Source organism: Larimichthys crocea, chromosome I, assembly GCF_000972845.2.
Source record: "Larimichthys crocea isolate SSNF chromosome I, L_crocea_2.0, whole genome shotgun sequence".
Lineage (NCBI taxonomy): Eukaryota > Metazoa > Chordata > Actinopteri > Sciaenidae > Larimichthys > Larimichthys crocea.
In genome coordinates this window covers 41,284,429-41,302,763 of record NC_040011.1, presented here as the reverse complement: position 1 = coordinate 41,302,763, position 18,335 = coordinate 41,284,429, and the positions used below count along the sequence as shown (strand labels likewise).

The 18,335-nt window shown below is 41.7% G+C and overlaps 3 protein-coding genes across 4 annotated transcripts; all 3 read left to right on the top strand.

The window, feature by feature from the left end:
* The first annotated feature begins 831 nt into the window (after window positions 1-831).
* On the top strand, window positions 832-2,388 carry si:dkey-237j10.2 (hypothetical protein). Its single transcript, XM_010732919.3, has 2 exons — window positions 832-1,094; window positions 1,284-2,388. Exons 1-2 carry the CDS (start codon window positions 926-928, stop codon window positions 1,976-1,978), a joined length of 864 nt encoding a protein of 287 aa, XP_010731221.3. The 5' UTR covers window positions 832-925; the 3' UTR covers window positions 1,979-2,388.
* Window positions 2,389-5,359: 2,971 nt separating this feature from the next.
* LOC104920604 (sodium/hydrogen exchanger 2) lies at window positions 5,360-10,568 on the top strand. 2 transcript variants are annotated; one of them, XM_027284698.1, is made up of 13 exons: window positions 5,360-6,192; window positions 6,731-6,953; window positions 7,136-7,376; window positions 7,456-7,706; window positions 7,795-8,012; window positions 8,140-8,336; window positions 8,429-8,518; window positions 8,793-8,863; window positions 9,058-9,192; window positions 9,414-9,510; window positions 9,636-9,761; window positions 9,898-9,961; window positions 10,317-10,568. In XM_027284698.1, exons 1-13 carry the CDS (start codon window positions 5,940-5,942, stop codon window positions 10,508-10,510), a joined length of 2,160 nt encoding a protein of 719 aa, XP_027140499.1. In that variant the 5' UTR covers window positions 5,360-5,939; the 3' UTR covers window positions 10,511-10,568. The 2 variants fall into 2 exon arrangements, with proteins under 2 accessions (XP_027140499.1, XP_010731222.2); XM_010732920.3 differs by having other exon boundaries at window positions 9,633-9,761.
* Window positions 10,569-10,968: 400 nt separating this feature from the next.
* Window positions 10,969-17,140, top strand: LOC104920605 (transmembrane protein 182). The gene is made up of 5 exons (XM_010732921.3): window positions 10,969-11,323; window positions 13,044-13,173; window positions 13,532-13,630; window positions 14,716-14,853; window positions 15,179-17,140. Exons 1-5 carry the CDS (start codon window positions 11,150-11,152, stop codon window positions 15,397-15,399), a joined length of 762 nt encoding a protein of 253 aa, XP_010731223.3. The 5' UTR covers window positions 10,969-11,149; the 3' UTR covers window positions 15,400-17,140.
* The last annotated feature ends 1,195 nt before the right edge of the window (window positions 17,141-18,335 follow it).

Sequence of the window (18,335 nt, the reverse complement as noted above, 5' to 3'; positions counted from 1 at the left end):
ACACATTGTAGCATCAGTATAACCAATCTTTAACAAGACAAGGCAAGACATTAAAAATGGGTGCAGGGGAAAAAGTTCAATGCCAGCTGGGAAAGTCTCCAGCCCTCGATGGATGGATGGATGTTTTGTTAAAGACAAAATCTTTTTTTTACAAAGGTGGCCTGACAAAAGGCAAAACTTCTTGAGGAAAAATAGCTAAATAAGAAAAATCGAATGTTTAAAAAGTCAGTAGCACATATAGTAAAACATTTCATCACACCTACTACCTACATACAATCACAACATGCAATACATTGGGCAGAGAACAGCATCAGGAACACAGCAACAGGTCGAGGGTAGCACAAGCAGGAAGACAAACATGCAAAGCAAAAACCAGCAGTGGGAAGAAAACAGTTCCATGCACAGGACAATAATAAGAAACAGACAAGCAAACTTTAAGTGGGTCGTGAAACTTAAGAGAGTCTTTGAAAACTGACTGGAAATAAATTAGTCTTGTCTTGTTTTAATGTTTTTTGCAGGTTGTCCCAGTCTGCAAAGACAACAGACTGGAAAGAGTATTTGTTTTGTGCAGGGCGGGTGTCATAGGCAGCAGATATAGGCAGATTTAGACCAGACCAAGCAGGGCTAGATAAGCAACAAGTGAGGCCCATTGGTTTCATTTACTTTCAATACTTTCTTCAATACGTTTTACTGCTTAACAAAGTTAACCTCTGTGTAAGTTGACTGTTCCCTTTCCTCTCAACTGTGATTTTTAGTGTAGATTAATAAAGGAAGTGTCGGGTGGGGGTGGAGAGGCCACTTCTCAATTTGCAGAAGTGAAACAGCCCAGCACAATTTTACATACGCAGCCACACAGTGCTATTTGCTCACACAGAAAAGACACAGAAAAGAAGACACAGACGAAGGTTGACAGTCATTCTGAACCATGTTGGCGGAGGGTTTTCTCAGAGTGCTTCGTTACAGGGAGGAGAGAAAGTTTGCTTCAGCTGCAAAGCTAAAGTCATCGCAGACATGTGCTCATTGTACGGCTCCGTCCAACTGTGTTACCTCAGATACAAACTCTGCAGGCCAACAGACTGACCCACCTGAAGCAGGTAAACAACCTCATAAAATATTGTAACATGCTGTTCTCTGGTGTTGTGATACTTTTAATTTTCTGTACTGGACATCTAGTTCCCTTGCTTTCCTTTTATTCAGGTCTTCCTTTGTAAGATATAACCTTTCTAATGATTTCATGCCACATGGCAAACATCTAAATCATCAGATTTTTTTTCTCTAATCAGGTCCAAACCAGGAAGAACTTGACCCCAACCAGTTCCAGGGACTGAGAGTGATGCCTCATGGTCCTGTTGGCCTCTCAATCCCAGGGTATCCACCTGGCCTCACCCTGGATCCTGACATTGCAGTTTGCTTAGATGATTGCAGCCTCCTGGAACAGTATCCAGACCTGCAGGTGGCTGACTCAGGCCGCATCCCCCACAACCCACTGAGACACATCATCGACCAGCAGGAGTTTGTGTCCGAAGTAAGCAATCAACCAGAATGGGCAGTTCAACAGGAACCACAAGGTGAGACTCTTACATCGATACCAGACCAGGGTTATCTGGTTATGGGGGCCAGTGTGAACATCAGCATGGACTTGCCCAATTCAGGGTTAGGGCCTATGTCTAACTCGGTGCTGAACGGCCTGCTGGACAAACAGCTGGAAGAGGTGTACATGCTGCATCTGACTGACAACCTTGCTCGTTGTCACTCCCACCTCGGGAACAGCCTCCTGCACGGCCTGGTGCCTCCGCCGCAGCCCAGCAGCCAGGAGCAGGGGCCCGACTCACTGGACGCCTGTCTGGAGGAATCATCAAGAGCTGACAGCAGCAAGAAAATTAGTTATTTGAGCACGCAGAACTTAGTTCAATGCTCATCCAACTTCAGCTCTCCTGTGCTGAGAATTTCAGAGGCTGACAATACTCATCTTCAATGAATGCAATCATGCACTGTAAAAGTATTACCTGATGCTCAATTAGCCTATTATGCTGAATTGCAAGTGCACTTCAGACTCAGTGCATAGTTTTATTTTAGTTTTCTAATATTTACACAGATTTTGTTTACTTGTTTGATGAAATGATGCCAGAAAGTTACCTGCTCTCATGTGCCATCTGCTGTTAGATTTTAGGACTACAACTCCCTAAAATATATGACATACATGCAATATACAACGTATTTTATTCACCTGATAACTGTGTGTGCATGTGAGATATTTATTATACTGAAGCAAACTGTGATCTAATGTAAGCTGCACACTGACACTGACTTGTAAATAGCAATTTAACCCATTGTAGATGATGCTATCTATCAGTAAAATAAAATAATCATTAAATTAGTGTTTGGATTCCAATCATTTTGTATTTTTGAGTTTTTAAAGTGCATTTGAATTTAATTTTCTGTTTTTATTTGCTGGTAAATGTTATTTTTGGACTTCAATATTCAATATTGTAACTGACGGTGTATATTAAACAGCAGTAATAAAGCGAATAAGTGAGTAAATTGGTTTCACTTTGTAATGCGTGTAATTACTTTAATACGATATAATTACAGCTCTTACATTTACAATGCCCGACACTTGAAATGATTAGAAGTACCTGAAGTGGATCATTTAAGACAAACAAGAGCAATGTAATCAAACATCACAGCAACATGAGGCTGTCAGAGTGTAACTTTAATAGTCATTGTAGACTGATTGTTTTGTTGTGTTACTCTTGTGACATCTATGGTGATGTGTAGAATTATGGAGATGTCAACTACAGATTCGGCTTTTTCAAATGACAGATGTTTTGCAACTTTATAGTGTGCAGACAGAAAAGGGTTACAGTTAAAGTAGTTAATTATTCAGGATTCTGTGTGGTTACTCTCTTTTCCTGCAACTCTTCATAGATAATCCAGTCCATCTGGTATGACCACAGCAGAAGTAACTGGTGAAACCTGATGTTTAAAGTTTTGGCCTGTCTCTGATATATCTCACATAACATTAGTTAGATAGCTACAATAAATAACAACAACATTTAGATTTTGGAAGCTCTCTTATGCAACAAAATGTCATCAAATTTGATTGATTTGATCTTTGGGCATGTCTTGTTCAAAGTCAGCAAGGATAGGCATCATCAGCCTCCTGATGGATGGATGGATGGATGGATGGATGGCAAACCAGTACTTAGATTTTAGCTTTGTGTGAAGATTGCAATCCAAAGACATACAAGTCAGAGGTTTTGACATCTTCATACCCCATATCATGATCTGTCTGATTGAAACCTGTCCAAGGGTTCAATGTGTCACCATCTCTGTAGACTATAAATATTGTGATATAACAAATTTCTGAATGAATAACAGTAGACAGATCTTAATAAAAGGCTCCAAAGTTCCACCATGTTGACTCATAGTCCTCACAATAAGCACCTGCACATCACTGGGAGTTTCAGCATGAACTGACAAAGCAATAGGCTGAAGATTTACGCTGCATTTGTCTGCTTAAGGTTGATTTGCAACCTCCTGTGAAGGACAAATCCTCACAGCTGGGCTTCCCATGTGCACAGTGAAGCTCACGGTGATCCATTAACATGCACTGACACACTGAGCATTTTGGAAACATTTGGCGATTCACTCATCTGTGCAAAAATAAATAAATAAACAGAAAAGATTTTACACTTTGGAGACTTGTAGTCGACTTGTGGTTTGATGGTGAAACTAAAAAAAAACACTTTACAGTGCAGTTTTTCTTGCCCTTAATAAAGTATGGGAAGAAAACATGATAGATACAGAAAAGATTAAATTCTCACTAAGAAGTCCTGCCACTTGCAGTGAACTGAGGTGACTTAGAAAGTGAGCTGGACAGAAAAAAGCCAAGTGAAGACCCACTGAGATCTCTGCAGAGGGCCTCAGAAATAGAGACAATGTCACATTCAGTGTGAACTTTAGGTGTCCAGGCCTCTAACTGGGTTGAAGGGAAGCAGGAAACACCTGGCAGGTCAAAGCTAACAACCCTAGAGGCTGCACTACTTCAAATTGAAGTTTGTGCAGACCCGTTATCAACACGTTATGAGGTATTACTGTCTGTATGTGTAACACATAGGTACAATTACAGTGATAGAGTGAATTAATGAAAACACCTCATGAATAACATGCATAGGATTTACTCAGCTTCAAAGCAGCAATAGATCTTTTCTACACATGACGTGTGTATAATAATACAGACAATGGCTGTGTTTCATTAAGTGTCCCAGACACTTAAAGACCTTCCAGCAGTTGTTTTTCATGTTACTAATTACATCCGTGCTTTTCCTGCCATGTCAAAATGTCTGCCAAAACACTTTATCAAGATTAGAAGTCGATATTCTCCTGACACCGCTCATTACTTGTATTTGTTAATTGGCCTGCAAGGCGATGATGAAATTATCGCCTTGTTCGCAAAGCCTGTTTAGCCACTTTCTAATAAGATGCACTTTATAAAGGGTTTCTGTTGCTAATGCTCTGCAGCTCGTTTCCATAATGATTAACGTCTCAGTTGGATAGCTAGGTGAAGAGAGACCAAGCAAGTAATGCGATGAGGATGAATGGACTTTTCACAAGATGGTATCCGAAAAGCTGTTCTCATTATCTGAGCATTGATAAAGAGTTCATTTGAGAATGTTTTAATTTTGGAGTCACAGTTTTCCGGTGTTAATTTTCTTTTTTTACTTAATTTAAAACACGTTAACCAATTTAAAATTCAAATGGCAAACTGTGGAAAATGTGGAAAATAATTTTAAGCAGGTTATTGTTTCATTCACATTAAAAAAAAAGGTTCAATCTGTTCTTTTGGATTACAGAAGAACAGATTGAACAAAAGTTAACAGATTTTAAATGAAAGTAATATTTTCACATGCCATCTGTTTTGAAATTTTGTACAAGGGAACGAGTCACACAAACTATTCCAACACAAGTGCTTATGTTGGCCATGAAGCTGACAAAACTGCAAGCATATTGAAATAAAGACACTGAAGGGGAAAAATATGGAGTTGGCTGCAAATCAAAATCCTTTTGTTGCTACAAAAAACTAATTTCAGAACATTTGCAAAGTATTTAAACAAAACACATCCAACATTAGACTTTACTAGTAAAAATCTTTTAGACACATAAACTCCCCTGACAGCACATACTTCACACCATTTTAAAATGTACTTCATATAGAAATTTAATTTGTTTGTTGATGCACGTAACACAAAATAATGGAAAAAAAAAACTGCAGTCCCGTTTGCTAGTACATAATGACATAAATTCTCTCTTATTTGGAGAAAAGTTCACACTCCAGCATGGATTAATAAAAGAGAAATCTGCTAAATTAATCAATCAATTCAATTAATAAAGAAATAATAAACCACACTTCTTTTTCCTTAATTATATTTGTGTATTAAAAATAAAAACAAAGCTTGACTTGGCTAGAAAAACTCCTCAGTCTGCGTTCATTTTCAACAGTTTTATTTGCAGGCTTCAGATTTCCCCTCTTTGATAGGTAGATATTGATAATTTTTAAAAGAAACTAAATAAAAGCATTTTTTTCACCTTAAATAAAAATACTGTTTTCCATTTTTATCTTTTCAAAATGATTTGAAATTGCTGTCCACACTTGGTCAGTCCACTGTTTGTAATGTAGGAATGTCTGTGTGTACAATGTGTGTATGCACGTGTCTGTGTGTGTGTGTGTGTTGAGCTCTGTACTGCTGGTTGGATATCAATGCTAGCTCAGGGATTCCTGTGCACATTAGTGGCTGCATGAGTTGTGGAGTTGTGGTGTGTGTGTGTGTGTGTATGTGTGTGTGTGTGTGTGTGCCGCTCGCCCTGCCCCTATCTTCATAACCCCTGCCCTATTCTGTCCCTGTCTCTCTCTCCTGTTGTCCCAGCATGGCTGCAGGATGGCTGCTCTGTGGACTCTCTCTGTGTTGCTCTCCGCCTGCCTATTGTGGCCTGTATGTTTGGCCCTGACCCCCCCTGCTGAGCTCCCTCAACCCCACAACCTGCCCCCCTTGCTGGGCTTCAACAGTAGCGATGGCAGCCCGTCAGTGGATCTGCCCATGGCCTTGAGGGTTTTCAGCGTGGACTATCACCATGTGCAGGCTCCCTTTGAGATTGTGCTGTGGATCATGCTGGCCTCACTGGCCAAGCTGGGTAAGCTTCAGTTGGTTTTCTGCTCACAGATGAAAAGCCAACATTAGACTGGATGCTGTTGGAGGCGCATAGATCCTCTTAGAGGGGTTCAAATCTGAAGTTAACAGAAAGTGTTTCAGTAGTTACAAGTTACCTCATCTGCTATTGTGTGATTAATGCAATTCAAGCCGTTTACCAAATTCATAATCATTATTTTCAAATGATACAATATTAAATTACACACATATTTATGTATTTATGATATGAAGGCACATGGGAAGAAAAAAAAAACATTTAAAGAGTCTCTGCAAATCTGCAAATTTCTGACTTTCCTCTAAAAACTAATCTCATCTAAGATAACAGAATGTATTTAAATTGTCTTTATATTCAGAATATATAAAATTATACAAGCATCACATTACTACCCAGCTGTGTGTGTGTATTTTATATGTGAGATGTTTGGTGTACAAATTGTTGCAGCTCAAAAAGTCATAACATTTCTAAATCCAATTATCGTGTCCTTTTATCTTCTCTCTTTCTCTCTCTCTCTAACTTCCAGGTTTCCACTGGTCGGGTCGAGTCCCAGCAGTTTTCCCAGAGAGCTGTCTCCTTATCATGGTGGGCCTTCTGGTTGGAGGGGTCATCTACGGCGTTCGTCACTCTGCTCCCCCGACTCTCAGCGCTGATGCTTTCTTCCTCTTTCTGCTCCCGCCTATCGTCTTGGACGCAGGATATTTCCTGCCGGGGAAGCTGTTCTTTGAAAACCTGGGTACAATCCTCTGGTTTGTACACGGCCAATGATTTCATTTAGAGTGCAATGAGAGTTTTAGCTTGTTCAAGTGACCGCAATTCATTTTGCAGTTATATTGGCATTGTCAAGTATTTGATGGTATCTTGATTTTGAAGCTTGCCAAGCAGAATCATTTCTGTGTGATATAATGCAGCTGCTTCTGTATATCTCCAGGTACGCGGTGCTTGGCACCTTATGGAACGTACTAGGCATCGGCCTGTCCCTGTATGGTGTGTGCCTGCTGGCCCAGAGCTCTCTTGGAGATGTATCTCTACTCCACTGCTTGCTCTTTGGCTCTCTGATCGCTGCTGTCGATCCCGTGGCCGTGCTTTCCGTCTTCCAGGAGATGCATGTCAACGAGCAGCTTCATATCTTGGTGTTTGGAGAGTCGCTGCTCAACGATGCCGTTACCGTGGTGAGGAGAGAAGTAGTCACAGGGTGGTCTCAAAATATAATATCTTCTTCTGTGTTGAACACATCTCTCTTCCTCTTAGGTCCTCTACAAGCTGTTTGAGTCCTTCCTCCGTCTTCCGTCAGTGTCAGGGCTGGATGTGCTGCTGGGGGGCTGCAGGGTGGTGGTGGTGGGCCTCGGAGGCCTGTTTGTGGGCCTCTTCTTTGGCCTGTTGGCGGCACTCACCTCACGTTTTACCTCCAGAGCTCAGGTCATTGCCCCGCTCTTTGTCTTCCTCTACTCCTACTTGTCCTACCTGACCTCAGAGATGCTTCACCTCTCTGGTATCATGGCGTGAGTGCTGCCGAGCATCAAAGACATCCATTGTGTTCAGCTTGGTAAAACCGTATTACATCTTATATGTTTGCTTTTTTCTGTGTAGCATTGTGACCTGTGCCGTGACCATGAAGCAGTATGTGGAGGCTAACGTCTCTGAGCGCAGCAACACCAGCATCCAGTACTTCCTGAAGATGTGGAGCAGCGTGAGCGAAACCCTCATCTTCATCTTCTTGGGTGTCTCCACAATACAGGATGTTCATATGTGGAGCTGGCCCTTCGTCTGCTCCACGCTGCTGCTCTGCCTCGCCTGGAGGGCCACAGGTAGGTTTAAAAACCCTCCCAGTGCTTTAAAAAACTGACTTTGTTCATGACTACCAATGTACCAACAGTGCTCGAACCAGTAGTTTGCTGCCAAACAGAGGAATCACTAGTTCCTCCTCCTCTGAAGGTGTTCTCTTGCTGACCGCTGTGGTGAATAAGCTCAGGAGGAACACCGTGACCTTTCGAGACCAGTTCATCATCGCCTACGGAGGCCTGAGAGGGGCCATCTGCTTCTCCCTCGTGTTCCTGATTGATGACTTCCCGAAGAAAAGACTCTTCATCACAACTACCATTGTAGTCATCCTCTTCACTGTTTTTGTACAGGTGAAAGACCATATCCTGTATTTTCAGATCGTAGTTCCTCTTTGTTTGGCTTCATTAAATGCTGAGCTTGATTTTTTTGTTCCTTGTCTCAGGGGATGACCATTAAGCCTCTGGTGGAGCTGCTGGATGTGAAGAGGAAGAAGAGAGCTCTGCCTACTGTCAGTGAAGAGATCCACAGCAGGGTGAGAAATGTCAGCACTCACATGTATCAAACGATCTACCAAAGACGGAAGGATTAATTTAGTACTGAATTAGCAGCCAAATGTATCTTTTTCAAGTGTAAACTTTGATCCTTCTCACAACTAAAGACGCCTGCAGCGAGAGGCGTTACTTCTTCAGTCGATTTTTGTAGAAATTAGTTCTCATCTTGCGCCAAAGTCATGAACTCTGTCACAAAACAGAACACAAATGATAAGATGGAAACCAATAGATACTTATTAGCATGTCTCCTCTTAGCTCATTGATCACCTGCTGGCAGGAATTGAAGATGTGGTTGGTTACTGGGGGCAGCACTACTGGAAAGACAGGTTAGTTTTTACTTCACCTTCTCTTCTGTTTCACCCTTGAACGTCTTTGCATGCCCATAAATTTAAAAAAAGAAAAATGACCTGGAACTACCAGTAGGTGTCAGCAAATACCTGATGCAAAACTTCCTGATCGTTTTATTCCACAGTCAGGAATGTTTTATTTGTGTGTGTGTGTGTATGTGTGTGTGTGTGAGGTTTGAGCAGTTCAACAGGAAGTACCTTCGTCGTTTCCTGATCCGTGAGGATCACCAGGCTCCTTCCAGCATCCTCAGAGTTTATCAGGAGCTGGAGAGGAGGGAGCAGAGGAGAGATGAGGAGGCGCCACCAATGTGAGACACTTTATTACTTATGTCTTTACTTTATGTTAGTGTCTTTTGTAGTGAGGGTCAGAAATCCTCATTGTTGTTCCTCAACGGTCGACCCTGGTTCAAAGTAAGGATATCTCTTACCTGGTTTCTTCCTCCATAAAACCACAATCATGCCACTGAAAACTGACACAGTTGTAGCACATTTGTCTAAATGGATGTTAATATCCACATTTCACTTTCAGAGAGGACCCTCGCTCTCACAGCCGTCCACTCTTACCAGAGGAGATGGACAGCATCAGACGAATTCTCTCCAGGAACCTTCAAAACTTCAACAAAAAGGTAAATTCACAGCTTTAGTTTGTGGATCTCTGTTTTGTTTGAGGAACACTAAACATGCACTGTAAGTATGTAACTGTCTATATACTGTTTGGGTTCATGTGTGTGTCATGTTGTAACTTTAGCAGACACCAGCTTACAGCAGACACACTTTGCACCAGGACACCACCATGGACAAAACAAGGAAGCCTCTTTACAGACACCACAGTCTGGGAGAGAGATACAAGTATAATACAATCACGCACTGGCCACAGGTACTGTATCCATATTTCAAGTGGAATGAAGTGAGATAATTCTGTTTGGGGAGCTCTAAAATTCTACAAAAAATGGCAAAGGGGCTCTATGAAATACCTCAAAAAATCTCTTAAAGACATACTTCCATTGTGACAGGGTGAAGATGGGGAGTTCAATGGCTCACACAGAGTGAGAGCAGGACTCTGCAGGTCTCACACAGGTAACAATAATAAAACTGAACAGTGATTTCAACTAAGATGTATAAATGTAACAGAAAACACATACAGTATTTGACAAAACCAGCTTCTATCCCAAACTGAGACTGCAAAAATATGTGTGTACTTATGTGTCTGTTATGTGTTTGTAACTAAGATACCGCTGAGGGAGCTGTTTTCAAGAACTGTTTTAATCCATACATAATTCTAGTTTTGACTTTCTCTCAAGCTTTCTATACTCACTAAAACAACTGGCCGTGAACAAAGAGTCGTATTAACAGACTGTCCCTCACCTCCCGACCTTTGACCTCGACAGCTAAGGTGTGACTATTCTGACTTTGTCCATCTCCTCTTCTCAAGTGTGCGCCGTAGGTCCGAGACCCGTCCTCCAAGACTCGTCAGCGCCAGCAGCCTCAGCTCAGAGAGGGCCAGCGGATCCAAAGTCTGCAGCTACCAAAGAGGACCAGGTCTTTCCACAAAACCAAGCGCCTGTAGGGGGAGAAGCTCCAAAGAAACAACTCAGCTTTGTTTTGGAGAACGAGAAGCAGCCCTGAAACTGACAGAAAGAGAAGAAAAAGAATGTAAACAGTGAATTCAGTGTGTCCAGTTATTTCTAAAATGGCTCCATGAACTGATCTAATTAAAACTCTTATTAAATAATTCAGCTTTTGGTCCATTTTGAGCATTTGTCAGCTGCAATAAAGCTTTCCTGAGCTCCACGTGTCACCTTTTGAACACCTTTGGTGGAGGTTTGACTGCCATTTGCATCTCTAGTCTAATTTATTTTCAAAGTGGCACTCCAAGTGTAACGCCATCCTGAGAAATACCTTGCAGTCATAAATGCTGATCAACATTACAAACACACACACACACACACAAACCAATCCTGCCTCTCCTTGTTTCTTTCATAAATGAAGCACAGCACACCCACCGGTAATTTGACAAGGACAGGCTTACTGCTTCCAAAAATAACTCCTGTCCCCCTGCCCGACCTCCTCAGTTACTGAAGCTTCTTTTCCCCACAGCTCCCCAGCATGCCAGGGAGTGGCAGGGAGAGCCAGGCTGTTTCCTTTAGCACTGGGACTAGGCAGAGGGTTGCAGAGTGGACACCAACAAGGAGCTCAGGAGTAACTAAAGTGAAGACTGAAAGCTGAGGAGAAAGAGCACAGTGAGGGAGGTTTTAGGCTGGAGTTATGAGGGTGGGAGCTGCGACCTTGGCTGGGGGGATATTTGGGCTATTGGGGACTCTGTGTTTCTTCCTAGCCTTTGGTACAGACTACTGGCTGGTGGCCAGTGATGACTGTGGACCGTATGCATGGCCGACCCAAACAACACTGACAGGGGGAAAAGATGCCAATGGGACTGAGGTAGGACAGACACGTGTGTGAATATAATTGTCCATACTCACTAACACAAACACACACACACAAGGTAAAATGTGAAGTGCTTACAGAGATGCCACCGGCCTACAAATCATATTGTCCAGATGTAAAGAAAAATATATGTTTGGCACAGACTTCAGCAAAAAGTTAAAAAAAAAAGATTATTTCCACTTAAATCACGACTCATTTTGCAGCATCTAGTCAAGATAATCTGCATTCAGCCCGAGAGAGGATGCAAAGCTTACGACATGCTGTTAAAACTGGTCAGTGACCTCTAACTAAACAACTGTATTTAATAATAGTCACATTATTATTTATGTCACGGAAACATCACATGGAAGACACCGCAAAAAGACCAGTACGGAACATGATCAGATGCTGTGTAGACTGTGGTGTGTACGCTATGCCACTATAAGATATTTTAAGAGAGACCAGAATAGTTTAGTGTTGCACTTTTATAAAGTTGAAACACATTTAAAAAGAGAATGGACCAAATCAACGCAACAGAGGTTAAAACATGTATCTATTTCACAGGATTACATACAGTAGTTGTTGAGATAATTCAGTCTAATCCCTGATCTATGTTGCTTGCATAGCGAAAATTTTTGAAGCCTCAGAGTCTCCTGCTGATCTTGTGGTTGAAGTGTAGCCCTGACATTTGCAACAGCAAATAGATTTATTAGGAAACATAATGCTGCTGACATAAAGTTGAAACATGTTTCTGCTGAATGTATCAGACTAATACAGACTGAATGTTCCCAGACATATTTTGTTTTCTGCCAAACTAATGCAATTCAATATCTACTTGTAGTAACGATGTTTGGCACTGCCAGTGTTTGGTTCAAATTAGACACAACATGCACATCAACAGTGCAATTCTTCCTTAAACTTAACCAAATTTCTTTTGGTACCTAAATCTAACCAGAGACACATCTCAGGATGTGAACCCTGCACTCTGGTATCTATCCTCTGTGAATCCTGCGTGGTCTCCATCAGTTAATCGAAACAAAAAATGCAACCAGTACTTATATTTTACAGCACAACATAGTTAGGAAAGCAATTTCTAACCCATAACCCTATAAAAGAACAGTGTTTGCATCTCATATAACCACAACCTACCCCTATCTTCCCTGTAGCAGTCTAAAGTCCAAGTCAAAATAACCCCAATGACATCATCGTCCAGAACTATCTTACAACTGTTTCCACAGGCGCTGTAATACTCCGCAAGTCAACTGATCATTGTGTGTAAACTCAGTGTAGCGCCTCTTTAATTTTCCAGTTTATTCTTCCATGCCACATTTGTGAGAAAGTTCAGAAAAACGCGGAGTAAGGGATATATTTCTAAAAGCTAATCCCCTCCGGTGAACTCCTCCCTAACACCACAGCACAACAAAGTCTTTCATTTTAAATAAAAGCGGATGATTAAAGTTTCTGTGCGTTATTCAGCACCATCAATCATATTTTTGACAAGCAAATGGAGAGTATCGCTCATGCGTGTTTCATAAGTTCCCCTTGAAAACCTCACAGACGAGCAGGCCATAATCAGAACCACGTTTGATGCCGTGGCACCACTGAAGTACAGAACCACACAGAGCGGCCTAAAGGGACGTGTTGACAAAGCTGACAGAAATTAAGGTTCAGCAGTCCTCCCACGTGTCCATCTTTCTGTTTGTAAGCTGTCAGTCTGTGTCTTTTTCTCATTTAGATCCAGTTAGTGCAGGCCGTCACTTCTTCTTCTCCTCCTCCGTCTCTCACTCTGCACCACGAGGGCTTCTTCTGGCGATGCGTGTTTCAGGTGGAGCCCACGGCACATGCAGTCCTGGCCACGCTCTTCAGTATGTAGGCCCTCTGAAGCCGGCAAAAGGTTTTCGTTGGGGCTTGTCCAATGTGGTTGCATGTCTCATGCTCGGCATTGTGGTCTGCTTGACACGCTAACAAGTGCAGGAAAGAAAAATGTCTATAATTTGGATATTTGACAGAAGATATACAGGAGAGCAAGAAGAATGTGTTAGCATTTATTTCAGCTTATGGCGTGTCTTTGGCTCTAAGTTTTGCTCTCGTGTGGCTGTTCCTCATTACATGTCACATGTCTCCTTTTTTGTCTCACTGTTTCTTTTATTCTATATGTTCTTTTGAGCCGTACATTATTTTTATTTTAACCCTTTCTTCCTTTTTTTTTTTTTTTACGTATAGCAAACCAGCCAGAATCTAAGGTCTGTGTGCACGGGTACCTCTTCCCTCTGCCTGTCGCTCTTGGACAGGTGCCTCATCCAAGTTATGACGCTACAGCAGGTAACACACTCACACACAAACTTACAGACAAGTGGAATAACACCAAATGAGTTAGTGACACTTTGACAGACAAGCATGAACAAAATACTCATACAATACAAAATAAGAAGAACCAACAACATTTAGAAGACAATAAAAAAAAAATCACATAAAAGCAAGTCTATAAAAATGTGTTTTAAAAAGTGACTTCACTGATTCTGCAAGCCTTAAGTCCTCAGGCCATCAGGGCCCCTCGACTTGCATTTGGCCTGCAAGAATAACACTAAAATAATCCTAAATTCCCAAATCACCAACATTATACAGTAACAGTGAGAAGCTGAAGGGTTATGGGTTCATCTGATCGTCTTCATTACACATGCAAACCAGGGTCAGAGCTAGAATTTTAAAAATAGAGGCCATAGGTCAAACATTTTTAACGTAACTCCCCAACCCACCCACCCACTCATGCAAACTGTACACCCCCAGATGAACAAATATGGATGCAAATAGAGTAATTTTATTTCTTGGCCTAAAAGTATCAAATGAGCCTGAAAATTTGCTGTTTTTTGGCCTTTTCAAGCTTTATTTTTGATAGAGACAGCTGAAGAGTGACAGGAATGTGGAGAGAGAGAGATAGACACTGACAGACATTTGTTTTTACCTTTTGACAGAGCCAGACTAAGTGTCCCACCTGTCTCCAGTCTTTAGGTTAAGCTATCCATCTCCCGGCTGTAGCTTCGCACAGTATAAAAAGACAGATATAGACAGAGGTAGAGCATCCGCCCCATGGATGAAGGCCCAGGGTTCGAATCCGACCTGTGGCCCTTTGCTGTCTCCCCACATTCCTGTCACTCTTCAGCTGTCTCTATCAAAAATAAAGCTTGAAAAGGCCAAAAAATATCTCAATATTAATGTCTTCTAACTCTTGGTAAAAACAAGCTAAGCATAAATTATGTCTATTCCCCCAGGGCTCCGAAATTCTATAATAATATTTTCAGAGGAAAATACTAAGAACATGATAGCCCAAATGCAAACACTTGCCATGCCATGCCACTGTATGTAAACTGCTATCAGCTCTGATGGTGGCCTGGGTGTATTTCTTGCAGTATTTCGAGGTTTCTGGACCGTGCTGATAATCCTTGGCCTGGTTGCGGCTCTAACTGGAGGCTTCCTCTTGGTCTGTGGTGTCCCCTTCATCAGCCACAAACTGTTCAAGTTGGGTGGTGCCCTCCTCATCACTGCTGGTAAAATATAGTCTGTGCACATGGAGTTTGTAACCAAAGTACTCATATGCAGTGTGAAGTCTGCTGCTAGGGGGATAGGTGAATGCACAGACACATGCTGCAGCGTGGCATTGCTGCTGTCAGCTGTTCATACCTGTCATATGACAAACAGATACCCAACACATACAGCAGCAGATGTCACTCTGCAGTACTGTCGCTATAACAACAGCAGGTTTAAAACACTGCTACCGTGGTAACAGTTGAGATGAGTTGTAGCTGCATTCCTCTGGTGTTACTCACAGCATCTGTCTCTCTGATACTGTTTATATCTCCACCCTCTCCCCAGCCTGCTTGTTCCTCTTCACTCTGCTGCTCTACGTACTGTGGATGGAGGCTGTAGAGGTGAAGCGCTACGTCCTGCAGGAGAGAGGAGAGGCGTGTCCAAACGCGCAGGTGTCGGTGCTCTACGGCTTGTCATTCATGGTGGCGGCTGCCGGCGTGCCTCTGGAGCTCATCTCCGGGTTGATCTTCATGCTGGTGGCTCGTGCATTACGTGACAGCAAGTGAGCTTCATCTGGTCCGCAGGGGAAAGAAAGGACTGACCTTTGGCAGCACATATATGTGGGATGTAAATACTGAAAGGACGTGATCAATATTACAGCAACCATCCTTTGGATGTCAAGTAGCATGAAGTCAGAGGCACTGATTTGTTGTTTTCAGTTTTCTATAACTTGCTTTGCTTTATTTCTATAAAAAAAACACACTAATTATTATAATAAAATCACAATAAATGAGTGTGTGGGAGTAATGTGGTGTCATATGGATGTGATACTTGCATTAAGGAGCAATATATGATGTGCCAAGACTGTTGTTTTTTTTAAGCAAAACTGTGTGGACATAAATGTTTTTTCCACTTAGTTGCACACTGTCATCGTACTGATTGTTGTTGTTATTAATGCTTCGAATGACAAGTCCAAAGAGCACAAGGTGAGAAATGTATGGGTGAACCAGCTGTGTCCCCTGTCCTGCTTTTGGCACATGATCAAAGCAGGGAGGGAGGGAGGGATGACTGGATGGACTGGGGACGCTAGGTTTGGATAGAGGGTGGGGGTTGGGGTGGAGCATGAGAGGGATTGATATAGAGGGGGGATAGAGGGAGAATTGATGCTCGTAGGGGGGCACGAGGAATGAAATGAACAGCTGTTTGTGGGTTTGGTTGGTGTACAGCAGGCCGGCCACCTGCCTCCTTCACCCCAATCACATTTCACTCTCTCATTGAAATCTTTATGCCTTCTCTCCTCTGTCCCGCTCTACATGTTAGAAACTTTAAATCCAGACCGCCCCTCCCCTTTAATAAATCAACTATTGTCAGACACACACACACACACACACACACACACAGACATAAAGACCTATTCTTTCTTTTCCACAGTCGTATCCAAACGGGAAGCACAGACTTGTGATTGTATCATAACCGCCACGATATTAGATCATCCTTCTTCCTTTTTATTGGTCTGAATGGGCAGCGTGTGGAAACAAGCGGGTGGACTCTCAATCACACATATCAGCTTTCATGTGCTCCACTGAGGAGCAGGAGTGGTGGTGAAGGTGCTGGGTGCTTCAAAGACCTCACTGATCAAACACAACGAAATACACGCTCAAGCACACACACACACGATATGATCAAACTGGTCAGGACACACCAAAGTTAATTATTGAAACAAACTCGTTTTCTGCTGATGCTAGATCTGACTTATGTAAGATCTTGTACTTGTGTAATATAGAACTGCAGCAATGAAATGCTTGATTGATATTCGTAATTTAATATGTGATTTTATTCAAATATCTTTGTGATATTTCTGATAAACTTAATATATGATGAAAAATAATGGTTTACTTTCTTGTAATTGTTTCAATAAAACAGAACATAAACAAATAAAAATATTCTGCAAACCTCTCCAGCTGCAGGAATAATTCACAAACTTTGAGGCCTCTTCTCTGATCTGAAGAAGTCTAAAAGGACCAGTTTGAAGTTGCCGTCGTCTCACCTGTCCCTTCTTCGCATGTAAGAGATGGCCCTAATCTACCAGTGTTTAGTTTGTCCATTCTAGGCTACTGTAGAAACCTAGTGGCTCGAGATTGTAGACTCAATGGAAGAGGACTGGTTGATATAAAAAGAGATTATTCGCTAAAGAAATCGTAAACATTTACACACAAGATGAAGAAGAAGAAGAAGCCAAAAAGAAAGACAAAATAAAGAGAAAATAGGAGAAAGCAATCTGAAATAGTAGCAGAGTTGATTGAGTGATAAATCTGCACAATTTAAAGAACAAATCAGCACCAAACAGAGCGAACAGCGAAAACAATATTTTATATCATATGTGAAAACTGAAACTGAAGCTAGATGAATTCATTTAAAAAAAACTTTCCCGCAGCAATAATCCACAAGTCTCTGCTCACAGAAAGATCTGGATTATTCTACGTAACACCTCAGATGTTTTCATATCGTTCAACGATGTATTGATTTGAGGTGACTGCGGAGATTTCTTTCCGTGATTTGAATAAGCTCACATCAGTAGCCTAGAGTAAAAAAAATAAAAATATTCATAAGATCATATTATACGAAAAAAAAGAAAGAGATGGAGCGACAACAGCTTGGAAAGGCTTGGAAGTGAGCTCACTCCAGCTGTAAATGTGTAGATAAAATATTTTTACTGGAGTAACAGTCATGGTTGAAACACTGAAAAAGGAGGTGTAGCATCAGTTAAACTGTAAACACTAAAAGTAGTTGAAGTGTCTCAATGAACTACAGGTGGTCCTATTTAGTGCAACAGACTGCCAGTGGCTTGCAGCAGTGCCTAACAGCAGACCTAGTTTGGGACTATTATATCACATCACATCCCATGGATGGCTGGATAGATGGTTCAGCGAGTGTTTAGTGGAGTTTAGGGAAGCAGCTGTGCATCACAGAGATGAGAGGTTTGTTGGCACACAACTGCAAACAGTTATGAATTAGCTATTCTTAAAGACCAGTAATGAGACTACAATAGTTTGCACTGCGGGGTGGAAAAGCCAAAAGGTTTAACTGTCAGAGGAGCATGAATGTGTGTGAGGATTAAATGTGTTTCATTCACCAGTGGAAGTATTGGCTTGTGGGTGGAAAGGTCAGGGGGATCTGGAATGTTCACTATAAATTTAACAGAAATCTGGCGAGCTGTCGATGTTTTTTTTCTCTGGACCGAATATGGACAGATTTAAAAGTCGACATCTTTAACCCACACATCTTGTAACAACAGTCCTAATATTCAGTTTGGTATTGTTTTTGAGTTGGGTTTGATTTTCAATTTAATCACAAAGATGAAGAGAGTATTTCTATTTCTGCTTTGGTTTGAATGTGGCTGTGAAAGTCTGAAATAAAAAAGGTCCCACTTCAGGTCCCTGTTTCAAGAGACATGTTTTACTGAGTTATCTAAAAATCCATAATATGATGACGAATGAATTAC

Excerpts from the sequence above, each read along its gene's own strand:
- LOC104920605 (XM_010732921.3), top strand. The coding sequence starts at position 11,150 with ATGAGGGTGGGAGCTGCGACCTTGGCTGGGGGGATATTTGGGCTATTG. Across the intron at positions 13,174-13,531 it reads AGTCCTGGCCACGCTCTTCA|CAAACCAGCCAGAATCTAAG; the intron begins GTATGTAGGCCC and ends TTTTACGTATAG. Across the intron at positions 13,631-14,715 it reads AAGTTATGACGCTACAGCAG|TATTTCGAGGTTTCTGGACC; the intron begins GTAACACACTCA and ends TATTTCTTGCAG.
- LOC104920604 (XM_010732920.3), top strand. The coding sequence starts at position 5,940 with ATGGCTGCTCTGTGGACTCTCTCTGTGTTGCTCTCCGCCTGCCTATTG. Across the intron at positions 8,013-8,139 it reads CCTCGCCTGGAGGGCCACAG|GTGTTCTCTTGCTGACCGCT; the intron begins GTAGGTTTAAAA and ends CCTCCTCTGAAG. Across the intron at positions 9,962-10,316 it reads ACTCTGCAGGTCTCACACAG|TGTGCGCCGTAGGTCCGAGA; the intron begins GTAACAATAATA and ends CCTCTTCTCAAG.
- si:dkey-237j10.2 (XM_010732919.3), top strand. The coding sequence starts at position 926 with ATGTTGGCGGAGGGTTTTCTCAGAGTGCTTCGTTACAGGGAGGAGAGA. Across the intron at positions 1,095-1,283 it reads GACTGACCCACCTGAAGCAG|GTCCAAACCAGGAAGAACTT; the intron begins GTAAACAACCTC and ends TTCTCTAATCAG.